At 40.1% G+C, this 27,815-nt stretch overlaps 1 protein-coding gene across 1 annotated transcript in view; it reads right to left on the minus strand.

The window, feature by feature from the left end:
• Window positions 1–9,996: 9,996 nt before the first annotated feature.
• NEDD9 (neural precursor cell expressed, developmentally down-regulated 9) overlaps window positions 9,997–27,815 on the minus strand; it is a 53,191-nt gene continuing 35,372 nt past the window's right edge. The window contains exons 3-7 of the mRNA XM_056132292.1: window positions 17,907–18,008; window positions 16,816–16,917; window positions 14,798–16,030; window positions 13,244–13,333; window positions 9,997–10,768 (exon numbers count right to left, since the gene is read on the minus strand). Coding sequence (XP_055988267.1) covers window positions 10,259–10,768; window positions 13,244–13,333; window positions 14,798–16,030; window positions 16,816–16,917; window positions 17,907–18,008 — 2,037 coding nt within the window. The 3' untranslated portion in view covers window positions 9,997–10,258. The remainder of the gene's footprint in view (window positions 10,769–13,243; window positions 13,334–14,797; window positions 16,031–16,815; window positions 16,918–17,906; window positions 18,009–27,815) is intronic.

The following is a 27,815-nucleotide window of genomic DNA, read 5'->3' on the forward strand; positions in this document are numbered from 1 at the left end:
AGAGGTTATCTGGCCTATTTAGGGGTTCAATCTAAGATGAGGCACTTAATATATGGGCACTATTATTTAAAAGGTGTCGATAATAATAAAACGACATGCTTCCCCCTCACCCCCAAAGTATTGTTTTGTAGTATGAAAGGATATGAAGCATCTTGGGAACCATGGCAGATCAGTTAGGAAGTTCTTGTTCTAAGAGAAAGGTAGCTTGGAAAAGAAAGAGGAGTAAGGGGTGGATGGATCCCAGAAATGTAAGAGAAGAAATAAACAGGACTCATGACAAATTGTCCTTGATACAACTTGGAGAGGGAGCTAGATTTAGGGTTTTTGACTATGAAACTTTTATGTATATGGATCCATTATGACTAGGAATCAGAAAAGTTCGCCGTATTTCCACGGGATCAGTTTGTTATGAACTATATACTGTATGTTTAGATTTCTTTTTCTTTTTAAAATTAAATCACAGTGAGATAAACAGTTACAAAGTTGTTTGTGACTGGGTTTCAGTCATACAATATCCCAACACCTGTGCCTTCAATAGTGTACATTTCCTGCCATCAAAGTCCCCAATTTCCCTTCGACTACCCCCTTCCCCACCCTTGCCTCAGGTTCTATTATTTCTATTATGTTTATGACTGTATCTTCTCAATTTTCTCATCTGTCCTCAAGAACTGGGTTATTTCCAGATCTTGGCTATTGTAAATAGAACTGCAGAGAGCATAGGTGAGCATGTATCTTTAAATAAGTGTTACTATGTTCTTTGGAGATGTACCTAGTATAGAATTGCTGAATCATTAGACAATTCTATTTTAACTATTTTAACCCATAACAATAAAAATATTGTGCTACCCAATCAGTGGCCACTAACCAAGTATCTATATGTAAGTTAAAATTATTTAAAATTAATAACAGTTCTTCAATTTTGCTAGGAACACTCCAAAGTTCAAGACTACTGTCTACTGTATTGGACAAGGAAAATTATGAAACGTTTCCATTATTGCATGAAGTTCTGCAATGTGTAAAAGCTCCTATGGAAGGCATCTGTATCATATCAAAAGCTTTTGAACTCTTTTCTACATAATCTCCAACTTCCTGACTTCAAGATACTAACAATTCGAGTTCTGTTGCTGAAAATTAGGTTTGTGTTTTTTAGAAATGAATAGATAGCTACTACTTAGTCTTTCCCAAAGGGGGCACTACCACCCTGCCCCAACAAATGCTGGTGTGATCTAGAGGTCTTATAATATCCTAGGGCACAATTTAGAGGGGACTGTTGCTTTCTGTTTGCTTAAAAAAGACAGATTTCTAGGGATGCATCAAGTAATTTTTTTCTTCTGGAAATGGTGAAATAGGCTAATAAGTTTGGGAAACTCTAGGTAATGCTTCTAATGTTGATCTAGTTATGCTCTTACATTAATTTAGTCCTTTTCATTGCTGAATAGTATTTTGTTGCATGAGTAAATGGTAATTTATGTATCAGATCACCTGTGGTTGCCAATTGACATGCTTACAATTTGGGACTATATGAATAAAGCAGCTAGTTCCTGGGTAAATCCCTGTGGTTGCAATTGCTAGGGTATATGGGAAATATATGTTTAACACTGTAAGATATTTTAAACTGTATTCCAAAGCAATTGTGCCACTAAAAAAAATTCCCTCTCAGTAATGAAGGGAAGTTCCAATTGCTCCGTTCTTACCAATTATTGTTCTTTAGAATGTATTTTTTCTACTAATTAATGAGATAGGAATATATAATTAATGAGATAAGAATATATAAATACCTACCTCTAATAACAGATTTTCCCTTTCTCCTTTTGGTCACATTATTTATTTATTTATTTGCTTTTTGGGTCACACCCAGCGATCCTGGCTCTTCGCTCAGGAATTACTCCTGGTGGTTCTCGAGAGCCATAAGGGATGCTGGTTGGCCTCATGCAAGGCAAACGCCCTACCCACTGTGCTATTGCTCCAGCCTCACATTATTATTCTTTTTTACTTTATTTAAACACCATAGTTTACAAAGTTGTTCATAATCCAGTTGTTATGGACTTTTGATGCTCCCTACACCTGAGTGACCTTCTCTTCACCATTGTCCCCAATTTCCCAACCAATCCTCAAGTCTTTCTTTTTAGCAGACACACACATTTCACTTGCTACAACCAAATGACTAAAGTATCAAAAATACTCCAGTAAAAGAAAATTTGTGAAACATGTTCTATCTCACGGCAGGGCTGCTGAGTTGAGCCGTTTGTCACTAGTTGAGTCTTCTGTTTTGGTGTTATTGTTTAGTTGGCTTCTATGTTACTTTCTCATCCCATTTGGTGTGCTCCTGTTGGAATTTCAGTGCCGTGAAATTTGGACACATGGCGGCACAATCCAGAAACTTCAGGATCTGTAGAAGTGGGATGAATCTGCAGAGATTCTCAGTGAAGTCATGCAGTTAGGCTATTGGCTTTTGGTTGTTGGCAGCAGTTGCGGATGGATGCTGTGCTGGGGCTTCAGAAGTATGCAGACATGCCCCTTCTGTCTTCCCCAGGGTGCCCTGGAGATTTTAGCTGGGACCACCTGTGTGTTCGTGAATTTTCGACGCTTGGCTTGCATCTCCTTGGAGATTTACGCGTTAAATTTGAAGAGCATGGTGTGTTGACATGGATATGGCTGTGGGAGGTGGTTCTACATTTAATTAACACACACCCCCCAACACGCACACACCTACACACACACCCCCACAAATACACACACGCACTGGGGGCACTGGGGTTTACAAACCATTGTTAGTAGGATTTCATCATGGTCACGGTCACGGTCCTCCCGTTGTTCATCGATTTGCTTGAGCGGGCCCAGTAACGTCTCCATTGTGACACTTGCTACTGTGTTTGGCATATCGAATATGTCACGGGTAGCTTGCCAGGCTTTGCCGTGCGGGCGAGATACTCTCGGTAGCTTGCCAGGCTCTCCGAGAGCGGCGGAGGAAGTAGGATTTCATACATGAAATATTTTAGCTCTTACATCACTTGCTTCCTATATTTGGAAATTTGGTGGTTAGGTGCATATACATTTAGGAATGTTATATATACTTTATAAACGCTTTCATATTGTTCCTTTCATCAAATAGGCTATTGTCCCAGTTCTGATTTCTATTTGCCTGAATTCTCTTTTGTCTGATAACACAGCCGTGCCAGCTTTTTAAAAATCCGAATGTACATGGTATACATTTTTTCAATTCCTTTGCTTTGAACTTTTGTATATTTTTATCTAAAGTGTCTTTAAGTGGTTTAAGTATTTGAAAGTCTTTTAAGTAGCTCAGTCTTGACTTTCAAAAATCTCAGCGATCAACTATTTAAAATGCTAGTTGACTAACTTTAAAGATCATAACTGATGAATAAATAGTACATACAGTTCTAGTGTACCATTTGATGGACTTTGACGTTTATGCACTGAGAGACCATTACTACAATCAATAAAAATAAGCATTTCAAATCATTTGCAAAAGTTTTCCTGAGTTCCTTTGTAATCTATTTCTCCTATCCTCTTCTCAGGCAACCTTTTATCTGTTTTCTGCCACAACCGGTTGGTTCATACTGGTAGAATTTTGTATAAATAGAAATACCATTTGTGCTTATTTGTGTGCGACTTTTTTATGTACCATGATGAGCTTGAAATTTGTTCAAATTGCTTTTTTTTTCTTTTCAATGTTTTGATTTCTTTTCTGTGTCTTATCCCACTATATGGATATAATAAAATAAGTTTATTCATTCACATAGTTAGACATTTATTTGTGCCTATCTCTTGGCTATTACAAATAGAGCTGTTAAAAGCATTTAAATATAAATCTTTGAATGCATGTAAACTGTTGTTTCAGCTAAAAAAATCTTAGGGGAGTAATAGCTAAGAAGTATGGCAATTATTTGGGGTCACACCCTGTGGTGCTTGGATACTACTTCAGGCTCTGTTCTTGGGGGTTACTCTCAGCAGTGCTTGGAGGACCATGTGGTGTCAGGGATCAAACCTGGGCCTCCCAACCCATTGAGCTATCTCTCTGGTCCATAGATTTAATACTTTAAGAAACTTTCCATGTATTTTCCAAATTATGTACTATTTTGCAATCCTTACCGAGGTCCCTTGGAGGGGGGTGGGTTGAGTTTCCCTCCCCGCCCCAAGCAGAGCCCTGGCAGCCAAAGACCTCTGGAACCGGCCACAGCCATGCTGAGACCACTCTCCACACATTCGGACGAGCCTCACACATGAAGAAACCGGCAGAGGAGCCCAGGCACGCGGGACCCAGGACTGAGATCTCCAAGCCTGCTTGGATCGGGACTAGGCCTCTTCCATCCAGATCCCCCATGTTCCAGTAGCTAGGCGTTACACCCACCAACTGCCCCCCCCCCCCGCCTCCCTCCCGCCCCACGATGTGTAATCCCATCAATGGCCAAGACCCAGAGACTATAAAACCCAGCTCCCAGAAGTGCACATCCGCAAATACTTATTATCTAGTTCTTACTCTGGAGAACCCGGCAGGCTACCGAGAGTATCCTACCCTCACGGCAGATTCTGGCAAACTCCCAGTGGCATATTCAACATGCCAAAAACCAGTAACAATGATGGGTTTTATTTCCCTGACCTTGAAGGAGACTCAAATGTGGCACTTCCTAAAATCTCAGGGTTAGGATGAAGGAGATGTTACTGATGCCTGCTGGAGGAAAGCCATGAACAACAGGATCACAGTGATACAGTGATTTGCAATAGTGCATGAGAGCTCCATTTGTTCCCTTTTGTTGTCACAGTATGGTTTGTTTTATTTTTGTGACTATATTTGGTGTAAATATATTTCACTTACTTATTGTCAGTTGTAGGTACTTTTTGCAATTTTTTTTGTTAAAAAATTGCCTTATTGAAAATAAGCTGCCTGTATTTTATGTTAAGGTTGTGTCTGTTTACTGCTTCACATTTTTTGACAGTCGTTTTACTTTTTTTTATTGCTAATTTTTACAAGTGCATCACGTATCTTAGATATTAATTCTTTGTCAGATGAGTTTCATGAGAGCAAATAGTTTCTCCAATTTGGTGAGGTGTCTTTTTTATTCTAGCCATCACTTATTTTGTGGTAAAGATCATGATCACGACCATACTGTTGTTCGTCGATTGCCTTGAGCAGGCCCCAGTAACGTCTCCTTCGTCCTAGCCCTGAGATTTTTTTTTTAAAGTGCCATATTCAAGGCTCTTTCAGGGTTAGGAGAATGAGACCCATCAGTGTTACTGGTATTTGGCATATTGGGTACACCACCGGGAGTTTGCCAGACTCTGCCGTGTGGGCAGGTTACATTTGGTAGCCTGCCAGTTTGTCCAAAGTAGGAATGAGATGATAAGACTCAGCTTCGGGGAGCTGAGTGTGATAATCTCTGGATCCTGGCCGTTGTTGGGGTTACACGGCAGTTGGTGGGTGTAACTGTCTAGCTACTGGCAGGTCCAGTCCCAAACCGTGCAGGCTTGAAGATCTCAGCCCCGGGTCCCACACACCTGGGTTCCTCTGCCAGTTCTTTTATGCATGAGGCGCATCCAAGTGTGTGGAGAGTGGTCCCAGCATGGCCTTGGCTGGGGCCCGGAGGTCTTCAGCTGTTGGGCCCTGGTGGGAACACTTTACCATTTTGTGGTAAAGAGGCTTCTTAATTCAATGCAGTACCATTTGTTTATTTTTGTTTACATTTTCTTGGCAAAGGGTGTCGAATCATTGAAGATGTAGTTTCAACTTCATAAAGGATTCTATGTTTATCTCAATTGTAATCTATGGATTAAGGCATGATATTGAGATCTTTAACATATTGTTTTTTTCAATGTAGGAGAATTGTGATTTACTCAGCCACTAATTAAACTGATTGAAGAATGTATGAACTCTGCAGCACTTTTTTTAAAATTAAAAAAAATTTTAAAATTGTTCATAAAGTTGTTTGCAATAATTGTTTACATTCAATATTTCAACACCAATCCCACCATTATTGCATTTTGCCACCACCATTACTTTGAATCTTTCTACCACCACCCGAGCCTGCCCCTTAGGCAGATGGTAAATGATTTATTTTGTATTGCTTGCCATGAATAGTATAAAGTGTCATGTGGCTGTGAAAGTGGCTGTATGTTCCTGGAATTCTAAAATTTTTAAATATTTGGGGTCTGGAGACCGGAGCGATAGTACAGTGGGGGAGAATGTTTGTCTTGCATACAGCCGACAAGGGTTCAGTCATCAGCGTCCCAGATGGTCCTCCGAGCACTCCCAGGATTATTTCCTGAGTGCAGTGCCAGGAGTAACCCCCGAGAATTGCTGGGTGCGACCCAAAATGCCAAAAAATATTGGTTATTAGTAATCACATTTAATGACTCTTCTTTAGCCTTTTGTGTGGGATTCTCCCTCCAACCCATGTGTGCAAGCTTACCACCTAGTTTCTGCTTCTTTATTCCTCCCCTGGCCCAGTGTTCCTGTGGTAATTAACTCACTTAATTCTGTTTCTCCCTGGCAGAAGTTCTCTGGGATGCTCCATGGAATTTTGTATTTTCTATCCCCCCTCCTGGGCCGCTTAGCAAACTGAATTGCATTTCTAGTCTATTCATTTAGCTGCCTAGTGTTGTTCACCAAGCTCTTTTCTCCACTATCTTAGTCCCACCTCTATAATTCTGATTCCAAATTACTCGAATTTTATGCTAATTATTTATACTTCATCATCATGTCACTGTCCTCCCGTTGTTCATCGATTTGCTCGAGCGGGCACAGTAACGTCTCCATTGGAGACTTAGTTGTTACTGTGTTTGGCATATCAAATACATCATGGGTAGCTTGCCAGGCTCTGCCGTGTGGCACGATACTCTCGGTAGCTTGCCGGGCTCTCCGAGAGGGGCGGAGGAATCGAACTCGGGTCGGCCATGTTGGCTGCTTGTAAGGCAAACGCCCTATCGCTGTGCTATCGCTCCAGCCCATTTATACTTCAGAATGAGTAAAATGATTGCTGTTGATTCTAAAATAACATGAATGGTACCATCCTTATTAGCATTTGATTCATCACTTTGAGGGGCAACTTCCAGTTGAAAGGGCTCTGGCCCCATTCTTCGTGATACTGTGCCTGGTGATTTATGCCTCATGATGTGATGCTTCTCAGGGCCAGTGGAGAATAGGGTCATGAAGCCCATCCTGAGAGCACTTTGGAGTTCTCACGAGGACCATTCAGTGCTGGAGTTTGAACTCCAGACCTCACACATACAAGATCTGGGCCATAACCCTTTGACATATCTCCCCAGCATCCCACCCATTACTTTTCTATGCAGCCTTACTATTGAGAAGCATTATTTAATATATTTGTGTTTTAAATTGTTTGGTAATATTTCCAAGATTTTCTTTAAATGCAGATACACTTAGACGTGTACAAAATAAAAAAACCAAAACAAATATTCAATTTTCCTAACAAGTTCAGTTTTTGTAAACAAGCCATTTTAATTTGTTTTTCTTCATAGGGATGCCCAAATAAGCCAATGTTTAATTCTGTGATGAAATATGAAAAAGAAAAAACCAATGGCTATACAAAAAGATTTCTAAGATTTAATGACCTCAAATTGGCAAAGTAATACGGATTAAACAAATAGTTTTGAGACTGAAGTAGTGAGCAAGTCTGCCATCTTCTAAAAAATACACACATTAAAGGACATACTTTCAGCTTTAAACATGTTCTTAGTAGTCCCCATCCTCTCCCATATATTCTATACATCATTTTCTCTTCTTTTGGTAGAGCAGAACTACTTATGAGATCCACTTTTTTTGACAGCCACCATCTGTCATAAGCTTCATTGATTTTCCAGGGGAGAAGGGCGCTGGCTATCCAATGCTGGGAATATAGTAGCCAGCCCCATCAATATTCAATTGAGCAGGGTGGGCCTGATGGCTCAACGCTAGGCCCAGTGATGTGGTGGTGGGTACCAGTGTGCGTATCTGTGAGCTCCTATGACTATACCTGGCAGTGCTGGGTATGAGCATGGATGGGGTGAAGGAGAGGCAGTATGTAGTGCTAGAAATCAAAATCAGGACCTTGTGCATGCAAGGCATATGCACTAGCTCTTTGAGTTATCTCCCAGATCCCTCACTGATTTTCTTTTCATCATACTGAAATTAAGCACTTTTTTTTTTTTTGCTTTTTGGGTCACACCGGCCATGCACAGGGGTTACTCCTAGCTCTGCACTCAAGAATTACTCCTGGTGGTTCTCAGGGATGCTGGGAATCGGGATATGGGATGCTGGGAATCGAACCCGGGTTGGCTGTGTGCAAGAAAAACGCCCTACCCACTGTGCTATTGCTCTAGCCCCGAGATTAAGCACTCATATCTTAAATTCTCTCATATTCTAATCGTTTGGCAGCCTAAATGGGCAAGATTAATCAAGTCAAGGCATAGGTTGCAAATAAAACCACTGCGAATTAGGTTAGAATAAAATCATTAAATAATAACTGAACCGAAAGACCCTAGATAATAATCTTTAACTTGGAAATATGTGGCTATCGCAACACATTGGTTGGGAAATACTTCACTTTGCTGTATTTTGAATCTTGTGGCAATAGTGTCTGTGCTCTTCCAACATCAGCAAGTGCGAGGGAACACACCATGCTTCAGATGATGTGACAAGGAATTGAAAGATACAGCAGTCTCTGTACAGGGGCGTGCATAGACTTTGGCCACAAACATTGTAAAGGTTCCTTGTTGCTGAACTGTGTTTTTGAGGAAGGCATCCAAGAAGTGCTCAGGGCACCTGAGTACTACTTTCAGCAATATTTAGCCAACTGGGTGGATGGTTCAATGGTAGGGCTCACGAAAGCTGTGCTGCTCAGTCCTATAATGCTGGAAGACCACCAGGGAGCCCCAATACTTAGCAGTTATTAGGGACACACCTAGGCTAATGTAGGCCTCCAGGACTATACCTAACAGTGCTCAGAGGACCATAGAAGTTCCTGGGATCAAACCAAGTCTGGAGCATACAGAGCATGTGGTCCTGACTCTTGTGATAACACAATGCATTCTTATAGAGTTGGATGTGACTCTAATCAGATTTATATGATCAAAGAACTGACCTGTTCCATTCAGGTAATGACAGCAGCAGCAGCTAGGTAAATGCTGAGGATCAGAAAGACCTTTGCTTGCAAGAGGCAGAGGGAAACATCCTTTCACTGTGTGGATGATCACAGCCACCTATGCTTTTTTAAAATATAAATTTCTGTTGCAAATACATAAACATACTATGGAAAACTGCATAAATGAAGACAAATGCTGAAAGTAGACTATAGACCAAACATGACTACCACTCAATGCCTCTTTTGCAAACCACAACACCCAAAAGGAGAGAGAGAGAACAAAAGGGAATGCCCTGCCACAGAGGCAGGGTAGGATGGGGGCTATGCGGGGTGGGAGGGATGCTGGGACCTGCGGTGGTGGAAAATGGGCACTGGTGGAGGGATGGGTACTTGATCATTGTATAACTGAAACCCAAGCACAAAAATTTGAAAGTCTACAACTGTACATCATGGTGTTTCACTAATAAAAAAAATTGGGGAAAGTTTCGGGGGAAATCCAGGCTCTTCTGTACTTGGGGGAGTCTCTTTGTGTTGAAACCCATTCTGAAGACAGGACACCCAATGACAGAAACTCTTCTCCTTCAGAGCACTTAAAATATTGGAACTTGAATTAATATATGCTTTTTGAAACTTGCTAAAGGGGCTTTTTTATGTTTTTAACAAGAAGAGAAACTTTTTCTCACAATGTCCCTATAACAATCACTCTTTGAGGGAATTGAGAAATCAAAACAATCTACAACCTGCCTCATTTTGGGGAGAAGAAAACTTGCATACATACCCTGCTTCCCACATTTGCAAGTGACAGACTCAGAATAATCACTCAATATATGGAGAGCAATATTATAACTAGTGATACATTTTCTTTAAAGAAATGCAGCACTGGAGGTCCTTACTATGCTTATTATTTCTTTAATGGAATGTTTATCAAACATCTACAAACAAACATGAATACGTAGACATACAAATGGAATTTTTTTTGTACGCTTAACATCTTAAAATGCTTATTTATACAGAAGAATCAAAAATATAACCTACATCAAACCACTGTATTTGGCTTATAAAATTTTAATAATAAAATATCTACAAAAATAGATAACATTTACAAAAACCAGACAGTATTTCCAGTTTTCCATAGTAACCAGCGTAGACCCTCCCTTTTCTCCTTAGAATGTTGCCATCTCCAGCAAAGAGCGTTTGAATAGCTGAGTGCTCCTGGAAAGGTCTGTGACCTGGTGTACCATTTCTTGCAAAGCGGTGGTACTGGGATAATGGAGGGCAGCAGTCTTGGTGGCGGTGACTATGGTTTTGAGCTGTTCACACAGTTGGTTGCTGGAGTTCATGACTTTGTTGCGAATGTCCTGTGAAGCAACTTGCCGTGTCAGAGTATCTCCAATGAACACCAGTTTGTGCGCACTTAGGATGACAAATTTGCTGTGGGCCACGAAGATCCGTGGGGGCTGGGCTGAGCTAACACAACTGAAGAGAGCATCAATGGCGTTGAGAAGAGAAATGTAATGGGTCTCACACTGGTCATAGTAGAAGCAAAGCAACTGCCTGTCTTGAGCACTCACGTTGCTGGTTGTGGTTGTGAGACTCTGAGAGGGCTTCCACTTGGAGATGTCATTCTCCACAGGTTTTGTAATTTCTTGTTCTAACAACTGGAACTGACTTAACTGCAACAAAGGAGACAATGTATTTCATTAAGGGTATACGTGTGGTATGAAAAATGAAGCAGGATTTAAGAGAGATTTTAAATTTCAAATCAGCATCAGTGGCTTATTAGATATGATATCTTGGCCAGGTTGCCCTGCTTTCTTAAATTGTAAGATGTAGTGACAGAGAGGGCTGGAGCGATAGCACAGCGGGTAAGGCGTTTGCCTTGCACCCAGCCAACATGGCCGACCCGAGTTCGATTCCTCCGCCCCTCTCGGAGAGCCCGGCAAGCTACTGAGAGTATCTTGACTGATCTCTTCTGCCCTCAGGTTGGAAAACAGCATCGAATAAAACCCCTGATGATATCTTACACCTTTATGAGAATTGCATGAATTAATTTTTTCAAAAGCTTACAAGAGTGTTTGATCTATTGTAGGTTCCATGTAAATGTTTATTTATTTATGTTTCGTTTTGGGGCTACACCCAAATGTGCTTCAGGCTTACTATTTATTTTTTCTGCTTTTTGGGGCACACCCAGTGATGCTCAGGGGTTACTCCTGGCTTTGCACACAAAAATTACTCCTGGCTATGCTTGGAGGTCCAAATGGGATGCCGGGAATTGAACCCGGTTCAGCCTTGTACAAGGCAAATGGCCTACCTACTATATTATTGCTCCAGCCCCCTTCAGGCTTACTAGTGACTTTTTGTAAGTCATACCTGGCGATGCTCAGGAATCACTCCTGATTGAGCTTGAGGGATCATAAATGGTACCAGAGATTGAATCTGGATCAGCTGTGTGCAAGACAAGTGCCATTGCACTATCTTGCTGGCCCAGTGTAACTGTTTCTTAAATATTAAGTGCTGGTAAGGAAAACTAAAAAATATAGGAATCTCTTTATCATATAAGTCACTAACAACTTATTCCTTCTATTTTTTTTTTTTGCTTTTTGGGTCACACCTGGCGATGCACAGGGGTTGCTCCTGGTTCTGCATTCAGGAATTACTCCTGACGGTGCTCAGGGGACCATATGGGATGCTGGGAATCGAACCCTGGTTGGCCACGTGCAAAGCAAACGCCCTACCTGCTGTGCTATCGCTCCAGCCCCAACAACTTATTTCTTCTTCTTTTTTTTTTTTTGGTTAGAATTTCCTTTTTTTTAAAAAATTTTTAAAATTTTTATTAGTGAAACACCATGAGGTACAGTTGTAGACTTACAAATTTTTGTGCTTGGGTTTCAATTATACAATGATTATGAATGATACAATGATCAAATACCCATCCCTCCACCAGAGCCCATTTTCCACCACCACGGATCCCAGTATCCCTCCCACCCCCCATCCCTCCATTCCACCCTGCCTCTGTGGCAGGGAATTGCCTTTTGTTCTCTATCAACTTATTCCTTCTTAAGGAGATCCTTGAATCGTAAGTTTTATAAATTCGCAATCCATTTATCTTTATTTTTTATACCTCTGTACTTGCAATATAATACCTGTAATTATTTGACCTACACATGCCCAATTTTAGCCTTTTTAAAATTCTTAGAATATGGTCTTGCAAGGTTTTGGAAAATAGTGAATTCTTCCTTCCTTTCCTTGGATTGGACCAAAGACAGCCACACTGTAGGCTTGTGTAGACTGATCTACACAGGAGATGTCTGGTGAGAGAGGTAGGTAGATCGATAGACATAGATAAGTCATTTATTTATTTATTTATTTTTACTTTTTGGGTCACACCCAGCGATGCTCAGCGATTATTCCTGGCTCTGTATTCAGAAATTACTCCTGGCAGTGATTGGGGGACACCATATGGGATGCTGGCGATCAAACCCAGGTCAGCTGCATGCAAGGCAAACACCCTACCCGCTGTGCTATGGCTCCGGCCCTAGTTTATTTTTTAGACACACCCAACAGCACTCAGAAGGTATATCCTTTGAGGTCTTGATGAGCATAAAGAAGGAGTTGACTATCAGCTGAAGAAACTGAGATGAAAAGCCTTTCATTAAAAGCACTTTGAGTAGTTGTAGGCTCTGTGATGTCATAGGGTAGCCAAATGAGTAGTTGAGTAGAGAAAAATTAGAAAACAGGAGGGTAGGAAGCAGTTTGGGAGTTTTGGAAAGAAGCCAAGGAAGAAAGATCAAGAACGGGAATCACTCAGTTTGAGTATATTTTTATTTTCTCTCCTTGAATTCCCCTACTATTAAACATGTTTGGTCTAGCCTGAGTGGATTTTGCTCCTTGCGACTAAAAGCCTTAACCCTAAAGTGCTTAATTCTAATATCTTAGACTAGAAAAATTGCTATTTGGATGGATTCAGATTCACTTAGCTGCATCACTAAAGCAATAAACTTTCTTTTTTTTCTTCTACCCTATTATATGCCTTAAAGTTAGTTCATGCCAAAGTGTGCTAAAGAGATCAAAATCATAATCTTTTGAAGCTATGCCTTCCTCACTGGGTGGAAAATATTTCTAACAGTCTTTGTTCTATTTGAACTTACCTGATGATGTTCCAATTGCATCTTGTTCTGTTTGATGATATTTTCTTTTTCCAATAGCTCTTTCTGTTGTTTCTCAAACTCCTCCTTTCCCTATTATTTTTCAATATAAATAAAACATTACATCACCACTTTGAATCATTTATAAGGATTTCATTGACAGATGTCTAAATATTCTTCTATATTTTACTACACTGCCAATTTACCATAAGCTCAATTAGGCCCTATGAACCCCAAAAAGAGATGACATGCTTCTCAGCCAGACTTCCAGAATCATCACAAAGCTTAGGACTGAAAACCAAAAACCATGTGAAGTACCAGTCTCTGCTTCACTTCAGCATTGTCAGAGTTCATGACCCTTTCAAACTGTTGCAATTTCTCAATTTATTCAAATAGATCATATGAGAGGCCATAAATATTTTTATTGTGTTTTTTCTTTTTGGGTCACACCCCGCAATGCACAGGGGTTACTCCTGGCTCTGCACTCAGGAATTACTCTTGGCGGTGCTCAGGGGACCATATGGGATGCTGGGAATCGAACCTGGGTCGGCTGCGTGCAAAGAAAACGCCCTACCTGATATACTATCGCTACAGCTCCCCATAAATATTTTTAAATTCTAAATGTTCTTCACATTGTATTTCCAGTTTCTTCTAATTATCTGCCTCTCTGCATCAACTTAGTACTTCTCAACGTACACAGTTGACAACTAAGCAAAGTGAATGTGAAAGCCTCCATTTTTTCTTGCTTGATTCAGCTTTTCTTCTCCACTCTCTTACCCTGAAGGGATTAGTATTCTCAGGAGAATCACTGGTTTCAAGTCAAGTTAAAAGAACAGAAGCATATGATACTATACAATTCTAAATAATATCACTATGATACGAAAAAATTCTAAATAATGGACTTTGGTAAAATGTTTAACTGTAAAGTGGAAAGGAAACCTGTCAGGATTACAGGTTAGCTCGTAATTTCTCTTTTTTGGAGGCAGACTTGTGACTGCTCAATTTCCCACTGGCAGTGTGAATTATAGGTCATATTCATATTCAGTGATTCTCAAGGTGTGAAGCGTGATTAAGTTTCTCTGCACATGCACACTGACACACATAAAGACACTGTCGAATTCATTCTCTAGTATAAACATTTTCCTTTTTCTCTAGCAGTGAGGTGCCAATTCTGTCAAATAATTTTAAATCCTATCATAAAGTACAAATAGAAGTAGGGCTGGATCTGAGATCCTACTCTAAATGCGAATTGGGAAAGTCTCTTTCTTGTCTGAGGTATATCTCAATGGGATAAAATCCAACCTTATGTTTAGTTTGCAAATGAGGGGAAAAAAGACTCAGGGATATTATACAAGTTGGTCACACAGTGTCAGAAAATGTTCAGTGCCAAAGTCCAGAGTTCCTACTGTGTAATATCACTTTCAATTTGTGACTGATTTGTATTAGCATTAATCACCCTTGTCTAGTACTCTAATTGAACTGCATTATAAGCATTGTTCCTGACTCCGCAAATATTAACATAGGTGCCTTATCAATCTTATCAATTTAGTTTTGTACCTGTAGGTGGACATAGTCATAATCATCCATCCAGCTCCTTTCAGAACCGTCACTGCTACTACATTCAGGGGCTTGGTCCTTTCTTAAGTGTGAGGTCAATGGCTTATTGAGGGCCTGGTTCTTGTGTTCCCCAGGATGCAGCATCTGGTGACCAGGGTGGTATTCGACAGAGTTCATGATGCTCTCAGGTCCATTCATCCCATGTGAGCTACCAGGACCTGATCTGAAGAGAGATTCTGCATTGTTATTGATGGTTGTGGTGAGCTGCTTGGCATCATCTGGCACTGTCTTTGCCACCATCACAAATCGGTCCAGATCATCACGTTTGTTTTGGGGCTTGCTGATGGCTAGGATATTCAGGGACCAGTTACACACATTTAGATCATGGCTAATTTGACTCAGAATCTGGTAGGAGTCTTCTACTCTGTGGAGCTCCCGTTTCATTTTATTGTGGAGGGTGAGTTCAGGGAGGCAGGCAGCATTTGCGACAGCTCCCTTGGCAAAATGAAGATAGTCTCTCAGGGACAATTCCACCTTGTCAATTGAGGTGCGTATCTCATTGATGTTTCGTTCCATGTATCCGTAGCATCGCCAGTCTGTGGTGACCAATGCCATTAGGCTGGAGACACCCATTTCTAGGGTCTGTTGGAGCCGGTGAAGATTCTCAATGGCTGTGTCTGGATCCAGTAAGAGTCTTTTGTCCTGAGAAGGGGAGGCTGACAATGCAGATTCCTTTGAGGTTGTGGAAGACGTGGACATATTACTCCGGGTACTGCCTGTACTGGAGAAAGACAACCTATTGATCCCATCTACCACATCCTGGGAGCCTTGGGTTTCAGACGAATTGTGTAGAGGAACATCATAAACTCCATATCTTTCTTCAGAGTTTGCTTTCTCACTGGTTTCTGCTGGTGGCTCAAGAAATTGAACCCCTCGGGGGACATCATAAGCATCGTTCTGAGTGCCTGCTGACTGTCCCAGCTGTCGGGGTATATGGCTTGGGGATGCACTTGGGTGTTTTTGCGCGGCCTCTTCAGAAACTCCTATAGCATCACAGTGGTATTTTATATGAACGTCCTTTTCCCCTGTCTTGGTGCTAGTTGGGGGGATGTCATAAACACCCTCAGGTCTGACTTTTAACCCTCCAGCTTGTCTTATTGGAGGGGGAAAATCATACTCCTTTTCCCTGAGTCCTGCTTCCTCTTGGCTAGAAGCAGATGGAATACCATATACCTGAAAAGTAAGTAAGAACCAAAGTTACTTATTCAGCTGGCTCATGAGAATAGGGCATTAAAATGAAGTCCAGCAGTCTCAGTTCTGTTTGCTGCTTTCTCTTTCATCTTGCCATTTTCACCCACTACTAGCAAGCATTTCTCGGGGATATTCTCAGCTCTGTTCCCACTTCCCTTATTCTTTGAAAGTGCATCCTTCCTTACTGTTTTGGGTATAGAACACTCCTGCCTGAGTAGTTCGTTCTCCTTATGTCATTCTGAGTCCTACATGACATGCCTGCTAGACTTCTTTCCCTGGAAGATTCATCTGAGAAGCAGATGATGTGTTAACATACCAGACTAGGAGTCAGAGGACCTGAGGTTTCTCCCTAGTCTACTCGCAGTGTGAGGCTGAATAAATTGTTTAAATATGAGAATTCCTTCATCTCTAAAACAAGGATAACTGTACTTCTTGTGCACATATACGAGGGCAGCAGAATAAAATATATTAATCTATATATACATGGATGCATAAATAATAAAACCTCTCTATATATGATATGTATGAATTGCCTCATAATAACAAAATTAATTATTTTACCTTGTTATCTATTGGTTCTCTTTTGTGAGCTTTCCATTTATTAAGAGAGGGTTCCTAAATATGCAATCCCCGAAGTTTTCTTTAATTATTGAATTTCTTTCCTTCCTCCTGTTTGCACATCTGTGCATGCATGCATGAACACACACACATACACACACACACACACACACACACACACATTTTTATGCTGCACTGTATTCACTTACCCCTTTGGTAGGAAGGATGTCATATACCCCTTGAGGTTTCTTCTCTCCCACTGGAACTGAGAATGCAGAGCTTTTCACTGATGATGGAGGGATGTCATATACCTAAAGAGAAATACTCGAGTCACTTAGGATGGACATGTTCTATTGTTGTTTTTCATACTAAGTTTTGAATTTTGGATTTATTTACTAGGCTATATATATATATCCTTATTTGGCTTATATACTATATAGCATATTATATATACTATAGCACTGTCCTCCCGTTGTTCATCGATTTGCTTGAGCAGGCCCAGTAACATTGTGAGACTTGTTACTGTGTCTGGCATATCGAATACGTCACAGGTAGCTTGCCAAGCTTTGCCGTGCGGGCGAGATACTCTCGGTAGCTTGCCGGGCTCTCTGAGAGGGGTGGAGGAATCGAACTCGGGTTGGCCAGGTTGGCTGCATACAAGGCAAATGCCCTACACAGCCTATACCGCTGTGCTATCACTCCAGCCCATATATACTATATTTAGTATTATATAGCATATATACTACATAGTAATACATAGTATCTAGTATGCATTATATGTAATATTTTTATATATTATAAAGAGTATTTTAATGTGTAATATGATGCATGTGTTTTTATTATTTTGTGTTAATAAAATATTATGTTTAAATATTGATATATTATCGAATATAATAATAATATATCAATATTTAAAAATAATATTTTATTAACACAAAATAATATATTAATGCCAATATAATAAGCAGATGATGGAAATTTTAATCTTAAATTTTTTATTCTTTCACTACAATGAATATAAGAAGATTCTAAGTGAAACACACTTAAACCTATTATTTAAAATTTATACTTCCTAAAATATAATGATAGATTTAGAAGCTTCCAGATTTTTAAAATCTTGATTTCCTGACAAAGAAAATCCAGAAAACTATAAATGGCATAGGTGAAAATGGCTTTGAAAGACAACCAAAATAAATAATCACATGTACTAAACCCCTGAAATTCTTTTCCCTCTGTAGCTTTAAAGAGATGCTATTGTGAAGAGCTACTTTCTCTCTGGTAACTGGTTCTTGTTACATACCCCTTGAGTGGCATGGGAAGGAGGGATATCATAGGTGTCCTTTTGGTATCTGGTTGGGTACTCATATACATAGCCAAGGTTTGTTCTCACTGGGGTTATCACCTGTGGAAAAGAGAAGACATGAGTTTAAAATTCCAATCCCAAGTCCTGAATGAACTTTCTAATCTTAATAAGACACCTTTCCCATGAAAAAGAAAAAAAAAGGAAAAAGAAAGAAAGAAAGAAATAGAGGAAGGGAAAGAGAATAGAAGGAGGAATGGAAGGAGAAAAATGAGAGAGAAAGAATGTAAGAGAGAAAAGGAAAGATCAGATAGACATCAAGTCAGTATACTTAAATTCTTCTTGAATACCAAGGAGGAACAAGTCTCTAAATTATCTCTATTCCCCTTTCTCATGGTAACAAATCATCTCAGAGTTGGTCAAATCTTTTAAGGGAGAATACACTTTTAGGGAAAATCATTTATTTTTTCACTTTTAATTTAATTTTTTTGGTTTTTGAACCACACCTGACCATGCTAAGGGTTTACTCCTGGCTCTGCAGTGAGGGATCACTTCTGGTGATGCTTGGGAAACCATGTGGTGTGCCTGGATTGACCCCAGATCTTCTGTATGCAAGGCAAGCACCCTGCCTACTGTGTGCTGTCTCTTGGGCCCCAGAAGAATAATTTTTATTTATTTTTTATTTTTTTTAATGTAGGAGTGTTGCTATTTAGTCAACCATTGATTGAGCTGAAGAATCACTTTTAAATGGTGAAGGTAACTAGACCATGGCTTTGAAGCATCAATCAAAAGTATACTGTACTAGAAATACATAAATCAATAAATAAAAGTACTAAAACCATTTGTAAAGTGAATAATGCAGAGATCCATTACTTAAAATCCCTCTCATACCTTCACTGGCTGTTTAGGGTGCTTCTTCACTCAACATTATGAGAACAGATAAAACTCCGTAAGTCAGTTGAGTACTTTAACAAAGTAAATGCTCTTAAAAAAAAAATAAATGAAAAATCTGAGAGATAGTACAGTGGGCGAGGGGCTTGCCAGCTTCCCATATGGTCCCCCAAGCCAGAAGTAAGCCAGAAGTAATTCCTGAGTACAGAGTCAGGAGTAAGTCTGGATCATTGGTGGGTATGGCCTCCAAACACACACACACACACACACACACACACACACACACACACACACACACACTTTGATACTGAGTCAGGAATCCCAATAACAAAATCCAGGACTTTAAGTACTAGAGAAGACAACATCTGATGTGGAAGAGATGTCAAAAAAGTCAAACACTCATTACAACTATGGCATCTGGAACCAATGTCAATCTACAATACCAGCAAGCAAATATTTTCATATCCACAAACGTCATTGTTATCTTAAACACAGGCAATGAACTCCAACTTATTTCGAAATATATTTAATTCTGCAAGGACTTTTACATGATCAGGGTCTGGATTCTATATAATTCTTGTCCTTCACTTCCACATCACTGCCTAAGTAAAGTATTTCTCATGAAATTTTTTAGAATACACAATAAAAAATTAGGAATAAGTGGCTGTTTTGCAGAAACTGTCATGTTTTTTCTTTTCTCTAATGTGAAAATTGGTGTCAATTGCCTATGTAAAACACTTTCCTGTTCATCTTATGTTGAAATGGAATGGAATCAAACACGTTGATATCCTTTCCTCCTGAGGCTCAAAAACGCCTAAAGCTCAGTTTTATTTAAATCCTGTTACTTGCAGCTGATCGGTTCTTGTAAAGAAGGTAAAAGAGATTAGCATATACCCACGTTTGGAAGCCTGTCTCATGTGTTTGGGGAGAAGGCAATTAGGATGGAGAAGGGACCACTAAGTCAATGATGATTGGAGGGATGGCTCAGGATGGGAGATGTGTGCTGAAAGTAGACTAAGGATCAAACATGATGGCTTCTCAGTATCTGTATTGCAAACCACCATGCCCAAAGTAGAGAGCGAATAAGAAGGAAGGTGCCTGGAGCAGAGGCAGAGGCAGGGGGTGGGATGAGGTGGGGGTGGTGAGAGGATGCTGGGGACATTGGTGGTGGAAAATGTGCACTGGTGGAGGGATGGGTGTTTGATCATTGTATGACTGAAACTCAATCATGAAAACTTTGTAACTGTATCTCATGGTGATTCAATAAATAAATAAATAAATAAATAAATAAATAAATAAATTAAGATTAGCATACAGTCACCATATCTTCAAATCTCTCCACTGCTTCTGTTTTAGAAAACGAATCCATTACTTTAGGGCTCGCTGGTTTGGAACATACAGAAGGTGTGGTCACAATCGGCACTGTTCCTTGCCTTTGTGGATTTTCCTGGCACAAAATAATAATGCTTCCTGGTACTTAACATCTCACTTCCTGACAAATGTCACCAAACCCCAACTAGCTTGCTCCTTCTCATTTAGAGGATGCCAGTGGTCATCTGATCTTTTAAAATTCTGCATTGCAAACCAACCATTTTCCTCGTTTATTCACTAAAAGAAACAGATGGTGAAAAACCACACTCTGGAAAAGCCAACAAAACAAAAACCTCTTGTGGATTTGAGCATTTAAGCGTTACCATTTCATTCCCACTGGTCCACAAATGGCATTTAAATGAGCCAGTGATTTGCATCTGGTCAAACACGTATGCTGCATAAAGACAGTCACTGTGTGATGCCCGAGAAGATGAGGAGCTCGAAGCTTTTGACTTTTTTGGACGTTCTCAGACTCAACCCGTTACTTGGGTCACTTTCATGCCAATTGTGTGTTCTCTCCTTGGAGGAAAGTGCTGACTGTTCTGCACAGAGCATCCAATTTTGTGGTTCATTTTCTTCCTGCTTGACATAGTACATAAAAACTTTTCTAATATCCTAGAATTACTGAACCTCAACCTACAGGAACACCAACATCTATCTAAGAGAACAGAAAAGACGAATGAATCCTTCTGGGTATTTGTATGGTGAGGGCATTGATGGAACTGCTACACAGGGGAGGGGCACTTCAAATCTAATTTTCTAAATGAAATTAAGTCAGGTTTTTCATTCTTTTTTCCCTTTTTAACTTTTCCCTCTCTGCATTTCTTTCATTCTGTATATTTGTTTCTCTATATTTCTATCTATCTATCTATCTATCTATCTATCTATCTATCTATCTATCTATATTTCTTTCTATCTATCTATCTATCTATCTATCTATCTATCTATCTATCTATCTATCTTAGCTATAAAGCTTGGCATTAAGACTTACCAAATTGACAACTAAATTCATTAGTGTTGCCGAAAAGGGGGCTACATCTTGAGGGCTTCTGGGACTCTGTGAAGGGTTCCTGCTGGTACATCTGCTTACCTAGTCACCCTTGCAAAGCAGGTACATTATCCAAATGTCAATTTTTCTGTCCCAATTAGAATTTGATTATTCAGAGATTTTTTTTTCTTTTTGGGTCACACACAGTGATGGCAAGAGGTTACTCCTGGCTCATGCACTCAGGAATTACTCCTGTTGGTGCTTGGGGGACCATATGGGATGCTGGGACTCGAACCCGGGTCTGCCACATGCAAAGCAAATGCTCTACCCGCTATGCTATTATTCCAGCCCCGATTATTCAGAGATGTTTGTATGCCCTTCTTGTCAACACACAGAAGTCTACAGGTGACACTTTGAGGTGAATTATAAAGCAGAGAAGAGTAAAATATAGATGTTTGGAAAAGGAATAATCCATCTAAAAACTTTTCAAGGCTGAATCCTTGACTAGTAGCAAAAGTCCATAGAGAAGGGTTCTGCTAACATTCTAATTAATTTGTTGCATGGAAAGAGACAAGCTGCCCGACTCCAAACTTCAATGTGTTTGATTCATACTGTTTTCAGTCTCAGATTCTGCACAGCATGAGTTGTTAATAAGTGATGTTTTAGGGTCCAGATAGTACAGTGGATATGGTGCTTGTTTTGTAAGTGGCTGACCTGGGTTCTATCCCTTGAACCCATGTGGTCTCCCGAGTTTGCCAGGCTCTGAGTGCAGAACCAGAAGTTAACCCTGAGCACAGCTGGGTGTGGCCTCCAAACTCCAAAAATGTTTTAAATATTTTCATGCCTCATAATTTTGAGGAGTTTGTGTTTAGAAATGAAGGTTAAGGAATACCAAAAACCAACTTAAGCGTGAGTCAACAAGTTGGAAGAGAGGACTTTGGCATTTGGTTGTCTGCGTTGACCTGAGGTTGCATCTGTAGGAGTGAGATCACTTAAGATATACTTGGGACTGAAGAGTAGCATAAAGGTAGGAGACAAAACATGGTTTCTGTGTTGCGGAGACAAAACTAACACCCACTTGCAGTAAGGCACACACTACTTGGCTCTAGTTAACTGTTGTCTTGAGAATATATGCCTTGAATTGCCAGATCTTTTTAAAATTTCAGGAGGAGCCACAATATGACAGTTATGTAAAATCTGATCTTCAAAACTGACTCAAATATTCTAGGTCAAACAAAACATGTCTTTGGTGGCCAAACTAACTATCTTTACCTTCCATCTGTCTACGTCCGCCTTTCTTCCGTAATACTTCAAAAGACTCTAATAGTCTTTACCAACTGTCTTGGCAGAACTAAACTATACAAACTTTATATTTCCCCTCCTGATTTCTGAGCCATGTCCAATGTTACTTGTGAACTATTCTCAGTACTCAGTACTTTGGAGTCACCTCCCAGAGGTATCTCAGGAAACAGTGAATCTGGGCCTCCCACAAGTTAAGCATACAACGGTATCCAATCCCTGTATTCATTCTTTTATTTTTTTGCTTTTTGGGTCACACCTGGTGATGCACAGGGGTTACACCTGACTTTGCACTTAGGAATTACTCCTGGCGGTGCTTGGGGGGACCATATGGGATGCTGGGAATCAAACCTGGGTCTGCCGCGTGCAAGGCAAACGCCCTACCCGCTGTGCTATTGCTCCAGCCTCCCTGTATTCATTCTTCATATATGCCATGTCTCTATGACTTTACTCATGCTATATCTTTGTGATTCCCTTTCCCCCTCAGATTCATATATTATTCAATATTCAAGGCTAAGCTGATTGTTTTTCTCCTATAAAGACTTCCCCAGATATATATGTTATCTTCCATTCTTCAAACATGCCTTCCATACATTTTTAACTGCATCTGTTGCATACATTTCTAATACAACACAAGTGCAATTATGCTTTGACTGTTCCAGTGCATCTCATCTCAGCATTATGGGGACAGAGACCATGTCTTACACATTTGTATATAAACAGCAGGACCTAACATATAGCTCTGAGTATGTTGTAGACATTGTCTTGGCTGAATGTATAATGAACCAACGAAAAATTCAAAAGTATTCTTTATAAGAGCAGTGAAAAGAATATTAAGCAAGGGTTACCTTATAGTATAAGCTTAATTTTCAATGAAGTCAACTCCAAGTTGGGTGGAACTCATGAAATAAAAGAGACTGTCTTCTATCAACCATGCATGAAAGTATCAGCAAGTGAGGGAGTTAAGAAAACAAAGTGAATGTCATAGAAATTTGAAACATCAAGGAGTCACGGAAGACTGATCATGTGAACCACTTTCTGCTACAAATAATTAGGGGATCAAGAAGGATCACTGGTGGGTTTACATTTAACAAACTAGAGACTGCATGTACCATGAACACCTGTGTTCTTCTCAGTCACAAATGTATGGGGCACTTTTGCTGCAGAGGATTAGAAATTAGATTTTCTCTAGTTCTGAAGACAGGTGATAAAGTCCTGTCATAAAAAGCTATGTAAAGTTCATCGTCTCACTGGGTCTTTAGATTTTTGGAAAGATTAGCTCTGATTAGAGCTGTTAATGAGTTGGGACTCACGTAGAGTTCTAAATCATGGTTCTGTCATACACAAGCTGTGAGAACATGATCAAGCATTTACCCATTTTAAGTTTTATTAGTAAATGGAAATGATAGCACTTTTGGCAATTATGAGTATTAAATGAGATCAGTTACGCAGAATTCTGGGCAGAAATCTTGAAGTATTAACCATTTTATTTGCAATTGTTATGTAAGTTAAACAGATTTTACTTTTTCACTCAAATTGTGGTCATTCAGAGCAATCAAATTGCTCAAGAGAGCTTTGAAAAATGGAAGAGAATATAGATAATAAAGATCTTGACAATCTTAAAGAGCTAAAATACAGTAAAGAATTACCAGTTCAAATTGTGGTAGGGTCTTTCAGTATCTGTATTGCAAACTGTAATGCCCAGAAGGGAAGAAAGAAAGTGATAGAAGAAAAGTTCCTGCTATGGGGGTAGGGGGAGGTCGTGGGGGGGGTGGTAGGAGGGGAACTGGGGACATTAGTGGTGGGAAATGTACACTGGTGAAGGGGTGCATGTTGTGACATTCTATGACTGAAATCCAATCATGAACAACTTTGTAACTGTGTGTTTCATGGTGATTCAATGAAAAAGAAACTGGTTGTGGGGGGAAAAAAAATTCCAAAATTTGAGGCTACTTTTACTGGGGATACTTGCTGATACAAAACAGATATCTGAGAAAACATGTAAGTGATATTTTTTTAATAGCTTCTTTGGGTAAGAGAAAACATTGGACTCTAGAGCTCACCAGGGGCCTTGATAAACACCCTTCCCTTTGAGTTGGCACTCAAAATGTTATAACAAAATGTAATAATTAGCTGGAAATAAGACTACCTTAACATAGACTGAATTCAGGCTTTAAATCATCAGCACTGACAGACTATCTCAGAGACAAATTAGATCTATGTGTGCATAAAAGGCTGGCAGGAGGAAACAAAAAACCCGTAGGAGATAGAGAATGTTTTTTATAGGCCTTAAGTTATTTCTACCGCCATTTAATTAGTTAATTAATTCATTTTTTGTTTTTAGGTCACTCCAGACTGTGCTTAGAGTGTACTCCTGACTCTGTGCTCAAGGATCACTCCTGGTGGGGTTCAGGGGCCACATGGGATGCTGAATTGAACCTGAGTTGCCACATGCAAGGCAAATGCCTTACCCAATGTACTATTTCTCCAGCCCCTCTACAACTATTTTTATAGATACAATGTCCATTCACTATCAAAGATAATCAGAAATACAGGAGACATGACAATAGAAAAAGATAAATAGCCAATTCTTTCTTTCTAACATAAGAATGTTTTATATTTTAATGATTACAGCAAAACTGGGCTGGAGCAATAGCACAGCTGTAGGGCGTTTGCCTTGTGCGTGGCCGGCGTGGCCAAGCAGGGTTGGATTCCTCCGCCCCTCTGGGAGAGCCCGGTAAGCTACCGAGAGTATCTCGCCCACATGGCAAAGCCTGGCAAGCTCCCCGTGATGTATTCGATATGCCAAACACAGTAACAACAAGTCTCACGATGGAGATGTTCCTGGGCCCGCTCGAGCAAATGGATGAACAAAGGAAGGACAGTGCTACAGTGCCACAGCAAAACTGAGTTTAAACATTGGCAGAAAACAAAGTCCAATCCTATTTAGATTTTAGTCAGATAGAAAGAAATCAACTTATAAATTTGTTTCCAGTGAGGTTTATGAGGAAATGTGATTTCAAATCAAAGCAGTAAACATCTCTCTTTGGCTCTCAGAGACCCACAGAAAATTTAGCTGGATTATTAGTTACCAAAGTAACAAGTTTGGTCACTTTGGTCACGTTAGTTTGGTTATTTCCATACTTAACCATAACATCCGTCACACTACTGTCATAACACTCCCAGGAGAAAATTTACTTGTAAGACCTAGATATAAAGATATTTTACCCCACCCCTCCAAAAAAAAAAAACCCACAAGATTCCAAACTCCATTTTATTGAACTTTTAGTGGAAGATTACAAGCTAGGTTTGTCAAGAGCATCTCATCAAAACGTATGGTACACACCCAACCAGAATATCTAGAAGCAAAATATTTGCTTCCTTTTGTTCTCTTTTGTTTGGGGGCCACATCCTGCAGTGCTCAGGGGCTTGGTCACTGCCACGGCAGTACTCAGGAAATGATGTGGTGTTGTGCTTTCTGCATGTAAAGCATATGTTTGACATGTTTGTCTCATTGAACTGTCTCTCCAGCTCACAGAAGCAAAACCTTTTCCTTTGAGACAACTTCTTGCTTAGTATAAATGTCTACAAGACTGCAAGTCTCTTGGGGGAATACTTTTTTACTTAATTCACTCCCTTGTAGTAGAACTCCTGGGTATCTGGATTGGGGCACAGGGCTGATAAAATTTCAGTTTCTCCCTACCCCTATAACTCCTCTTCCTCCAGAATCCTGCAAAAGTTAGTTAACAGGGTATCAGGTTGTATACGTTCTGCTTCCTTCAGACCTCACCTATGCCTCACCTATTCACCACAGCTTCTCGTTTTTCTCCTCTAAAACGCCTTTGCTTCTTCCATCAGAATAAAAATGGTGAAGAGCAAATTGCATGATTTTATCTTTTCTTGTAGTTTAATATATTCCATTGTGTATCTATACACACACCATAATTTCTTTATCTGGTCATCTGTTCTTGGACACTTGGGTTATTTTCAGATTTTGGCTGCTGTAATGATAGCACAGTGGTAGGGCATTCGCCTTACAAGAGACCAACATGGCCGACCCGAGTTCGATTCCTCCGCCCCTCTTGGAGAGCCTGGCAAGCTACTGAGAGTATCTTGCCCACAGGGCAGAGCCTGGCAAGCTGCCCGTGATGTATTGGATACGCCAAACACAGTAACAACAAGTCTCACGATGGAGATGTTACTGGGCCCGCTCAAGCAAATCGATGAGCAATGGGAGGACCGGGAGGACCGGGAGGACCATGGCTGCTGTAAATAGTGCTACAATTAACATAGGAGTTAAGTGTCTTTGCAAATTACTCAAACCAGAGTCCTTTTTCTGTTTTGCTTTCTTTTGTTTTGTTTTTGGCTCACACTAAGTTGTGCTCGAGGGCTTAATCCTGACACTGTGCTCAGGGATCACTCCTGATGGGGCTCAGTGTATACATAGGATATCAATGATAGAACCCAGGTTGGCCACGTGCAAGGCAATCATCCTGACTGCTATACTATCTCTCTGATCCCACACAGAGGTCTTTTTCACCTAGAATTTTTGGGACTTAGGGTAGATACCAAGAAGTGGAATTGCTGAGTCATATGAAAGCTCAATTCTTAGTTTCTTGAGAGGTGACCACATTGTTTTTCAAAAGGGTTGAACTAGTGAATATTTCCACGAGCAGTGGAAGAAAGTAACTTTCCCCTCCACATCCTTGACAACACTAGTTGCTTTTGCTTTTCTTGATGTGTGTTGATCTCATTGATGTGAGATGATATCTTATTGTTTTCATTTGTATTTCCTTAGATGACAAGTGATACAGACCATTGTTTATATACCTAAAGGCCATGGCCAGAAGCAGAGGAACAGACACAGAATCCTCTTTCTCTCTCTCTCCTCTCTCTCTCTCTCTTCTTTCTCTCTCGTTCATAAGAGGGTTATAAAGAAACATAATAAGAAAATAACAAATGTCCAAAGGCAATAGAACCTGAGACCTGGTCTCAGAACTGGGCTTAGAGGTGAGGGGTCAGATGAGGGTGGAGGGAGTCGAAAGACAGCGGAGGAAAATAGACACATTGGTGGAGAGTGTGGGTTGGAACATTGTGGCCATGAATTCCTACGAGTAATTGTAAACCCTACTAGCATTGTAAACAAAGGTGGTTAAAATAAAACTGCAAACAAAAAATATTAAAAAGGAAGCAGAAAAATCCTGCTGGACAGGAATAATTGAGCAAAACAAGTGAGACAGTTGGAAGAGAGAGGAGTACCACAAGTTGAGCTGCACTGATCTTACCTTGGTGCCTTATTAATATTGCTGTTTGTAGTTTTTCATTTATGCATTTATCTCTGTGTAAGGTAAAGTTAAAGG

This window comes from Sorex fumeus, unplaced genomic scaffold (genome assembly GCF_029834395.1).
Source record: "Sorex fumeus unplaced genomic scaffold, SorFum_2.1 ptg000094l, whole genome shotgun sequence".
In the NCBI taxonomy this organism is placed as follows: domain Eukaryota; kingdom Metazoa; phylum Chordata; class Mammalia; order Eulipotyphla; family Soricidae; genus Sorex; species Sorex fumeus.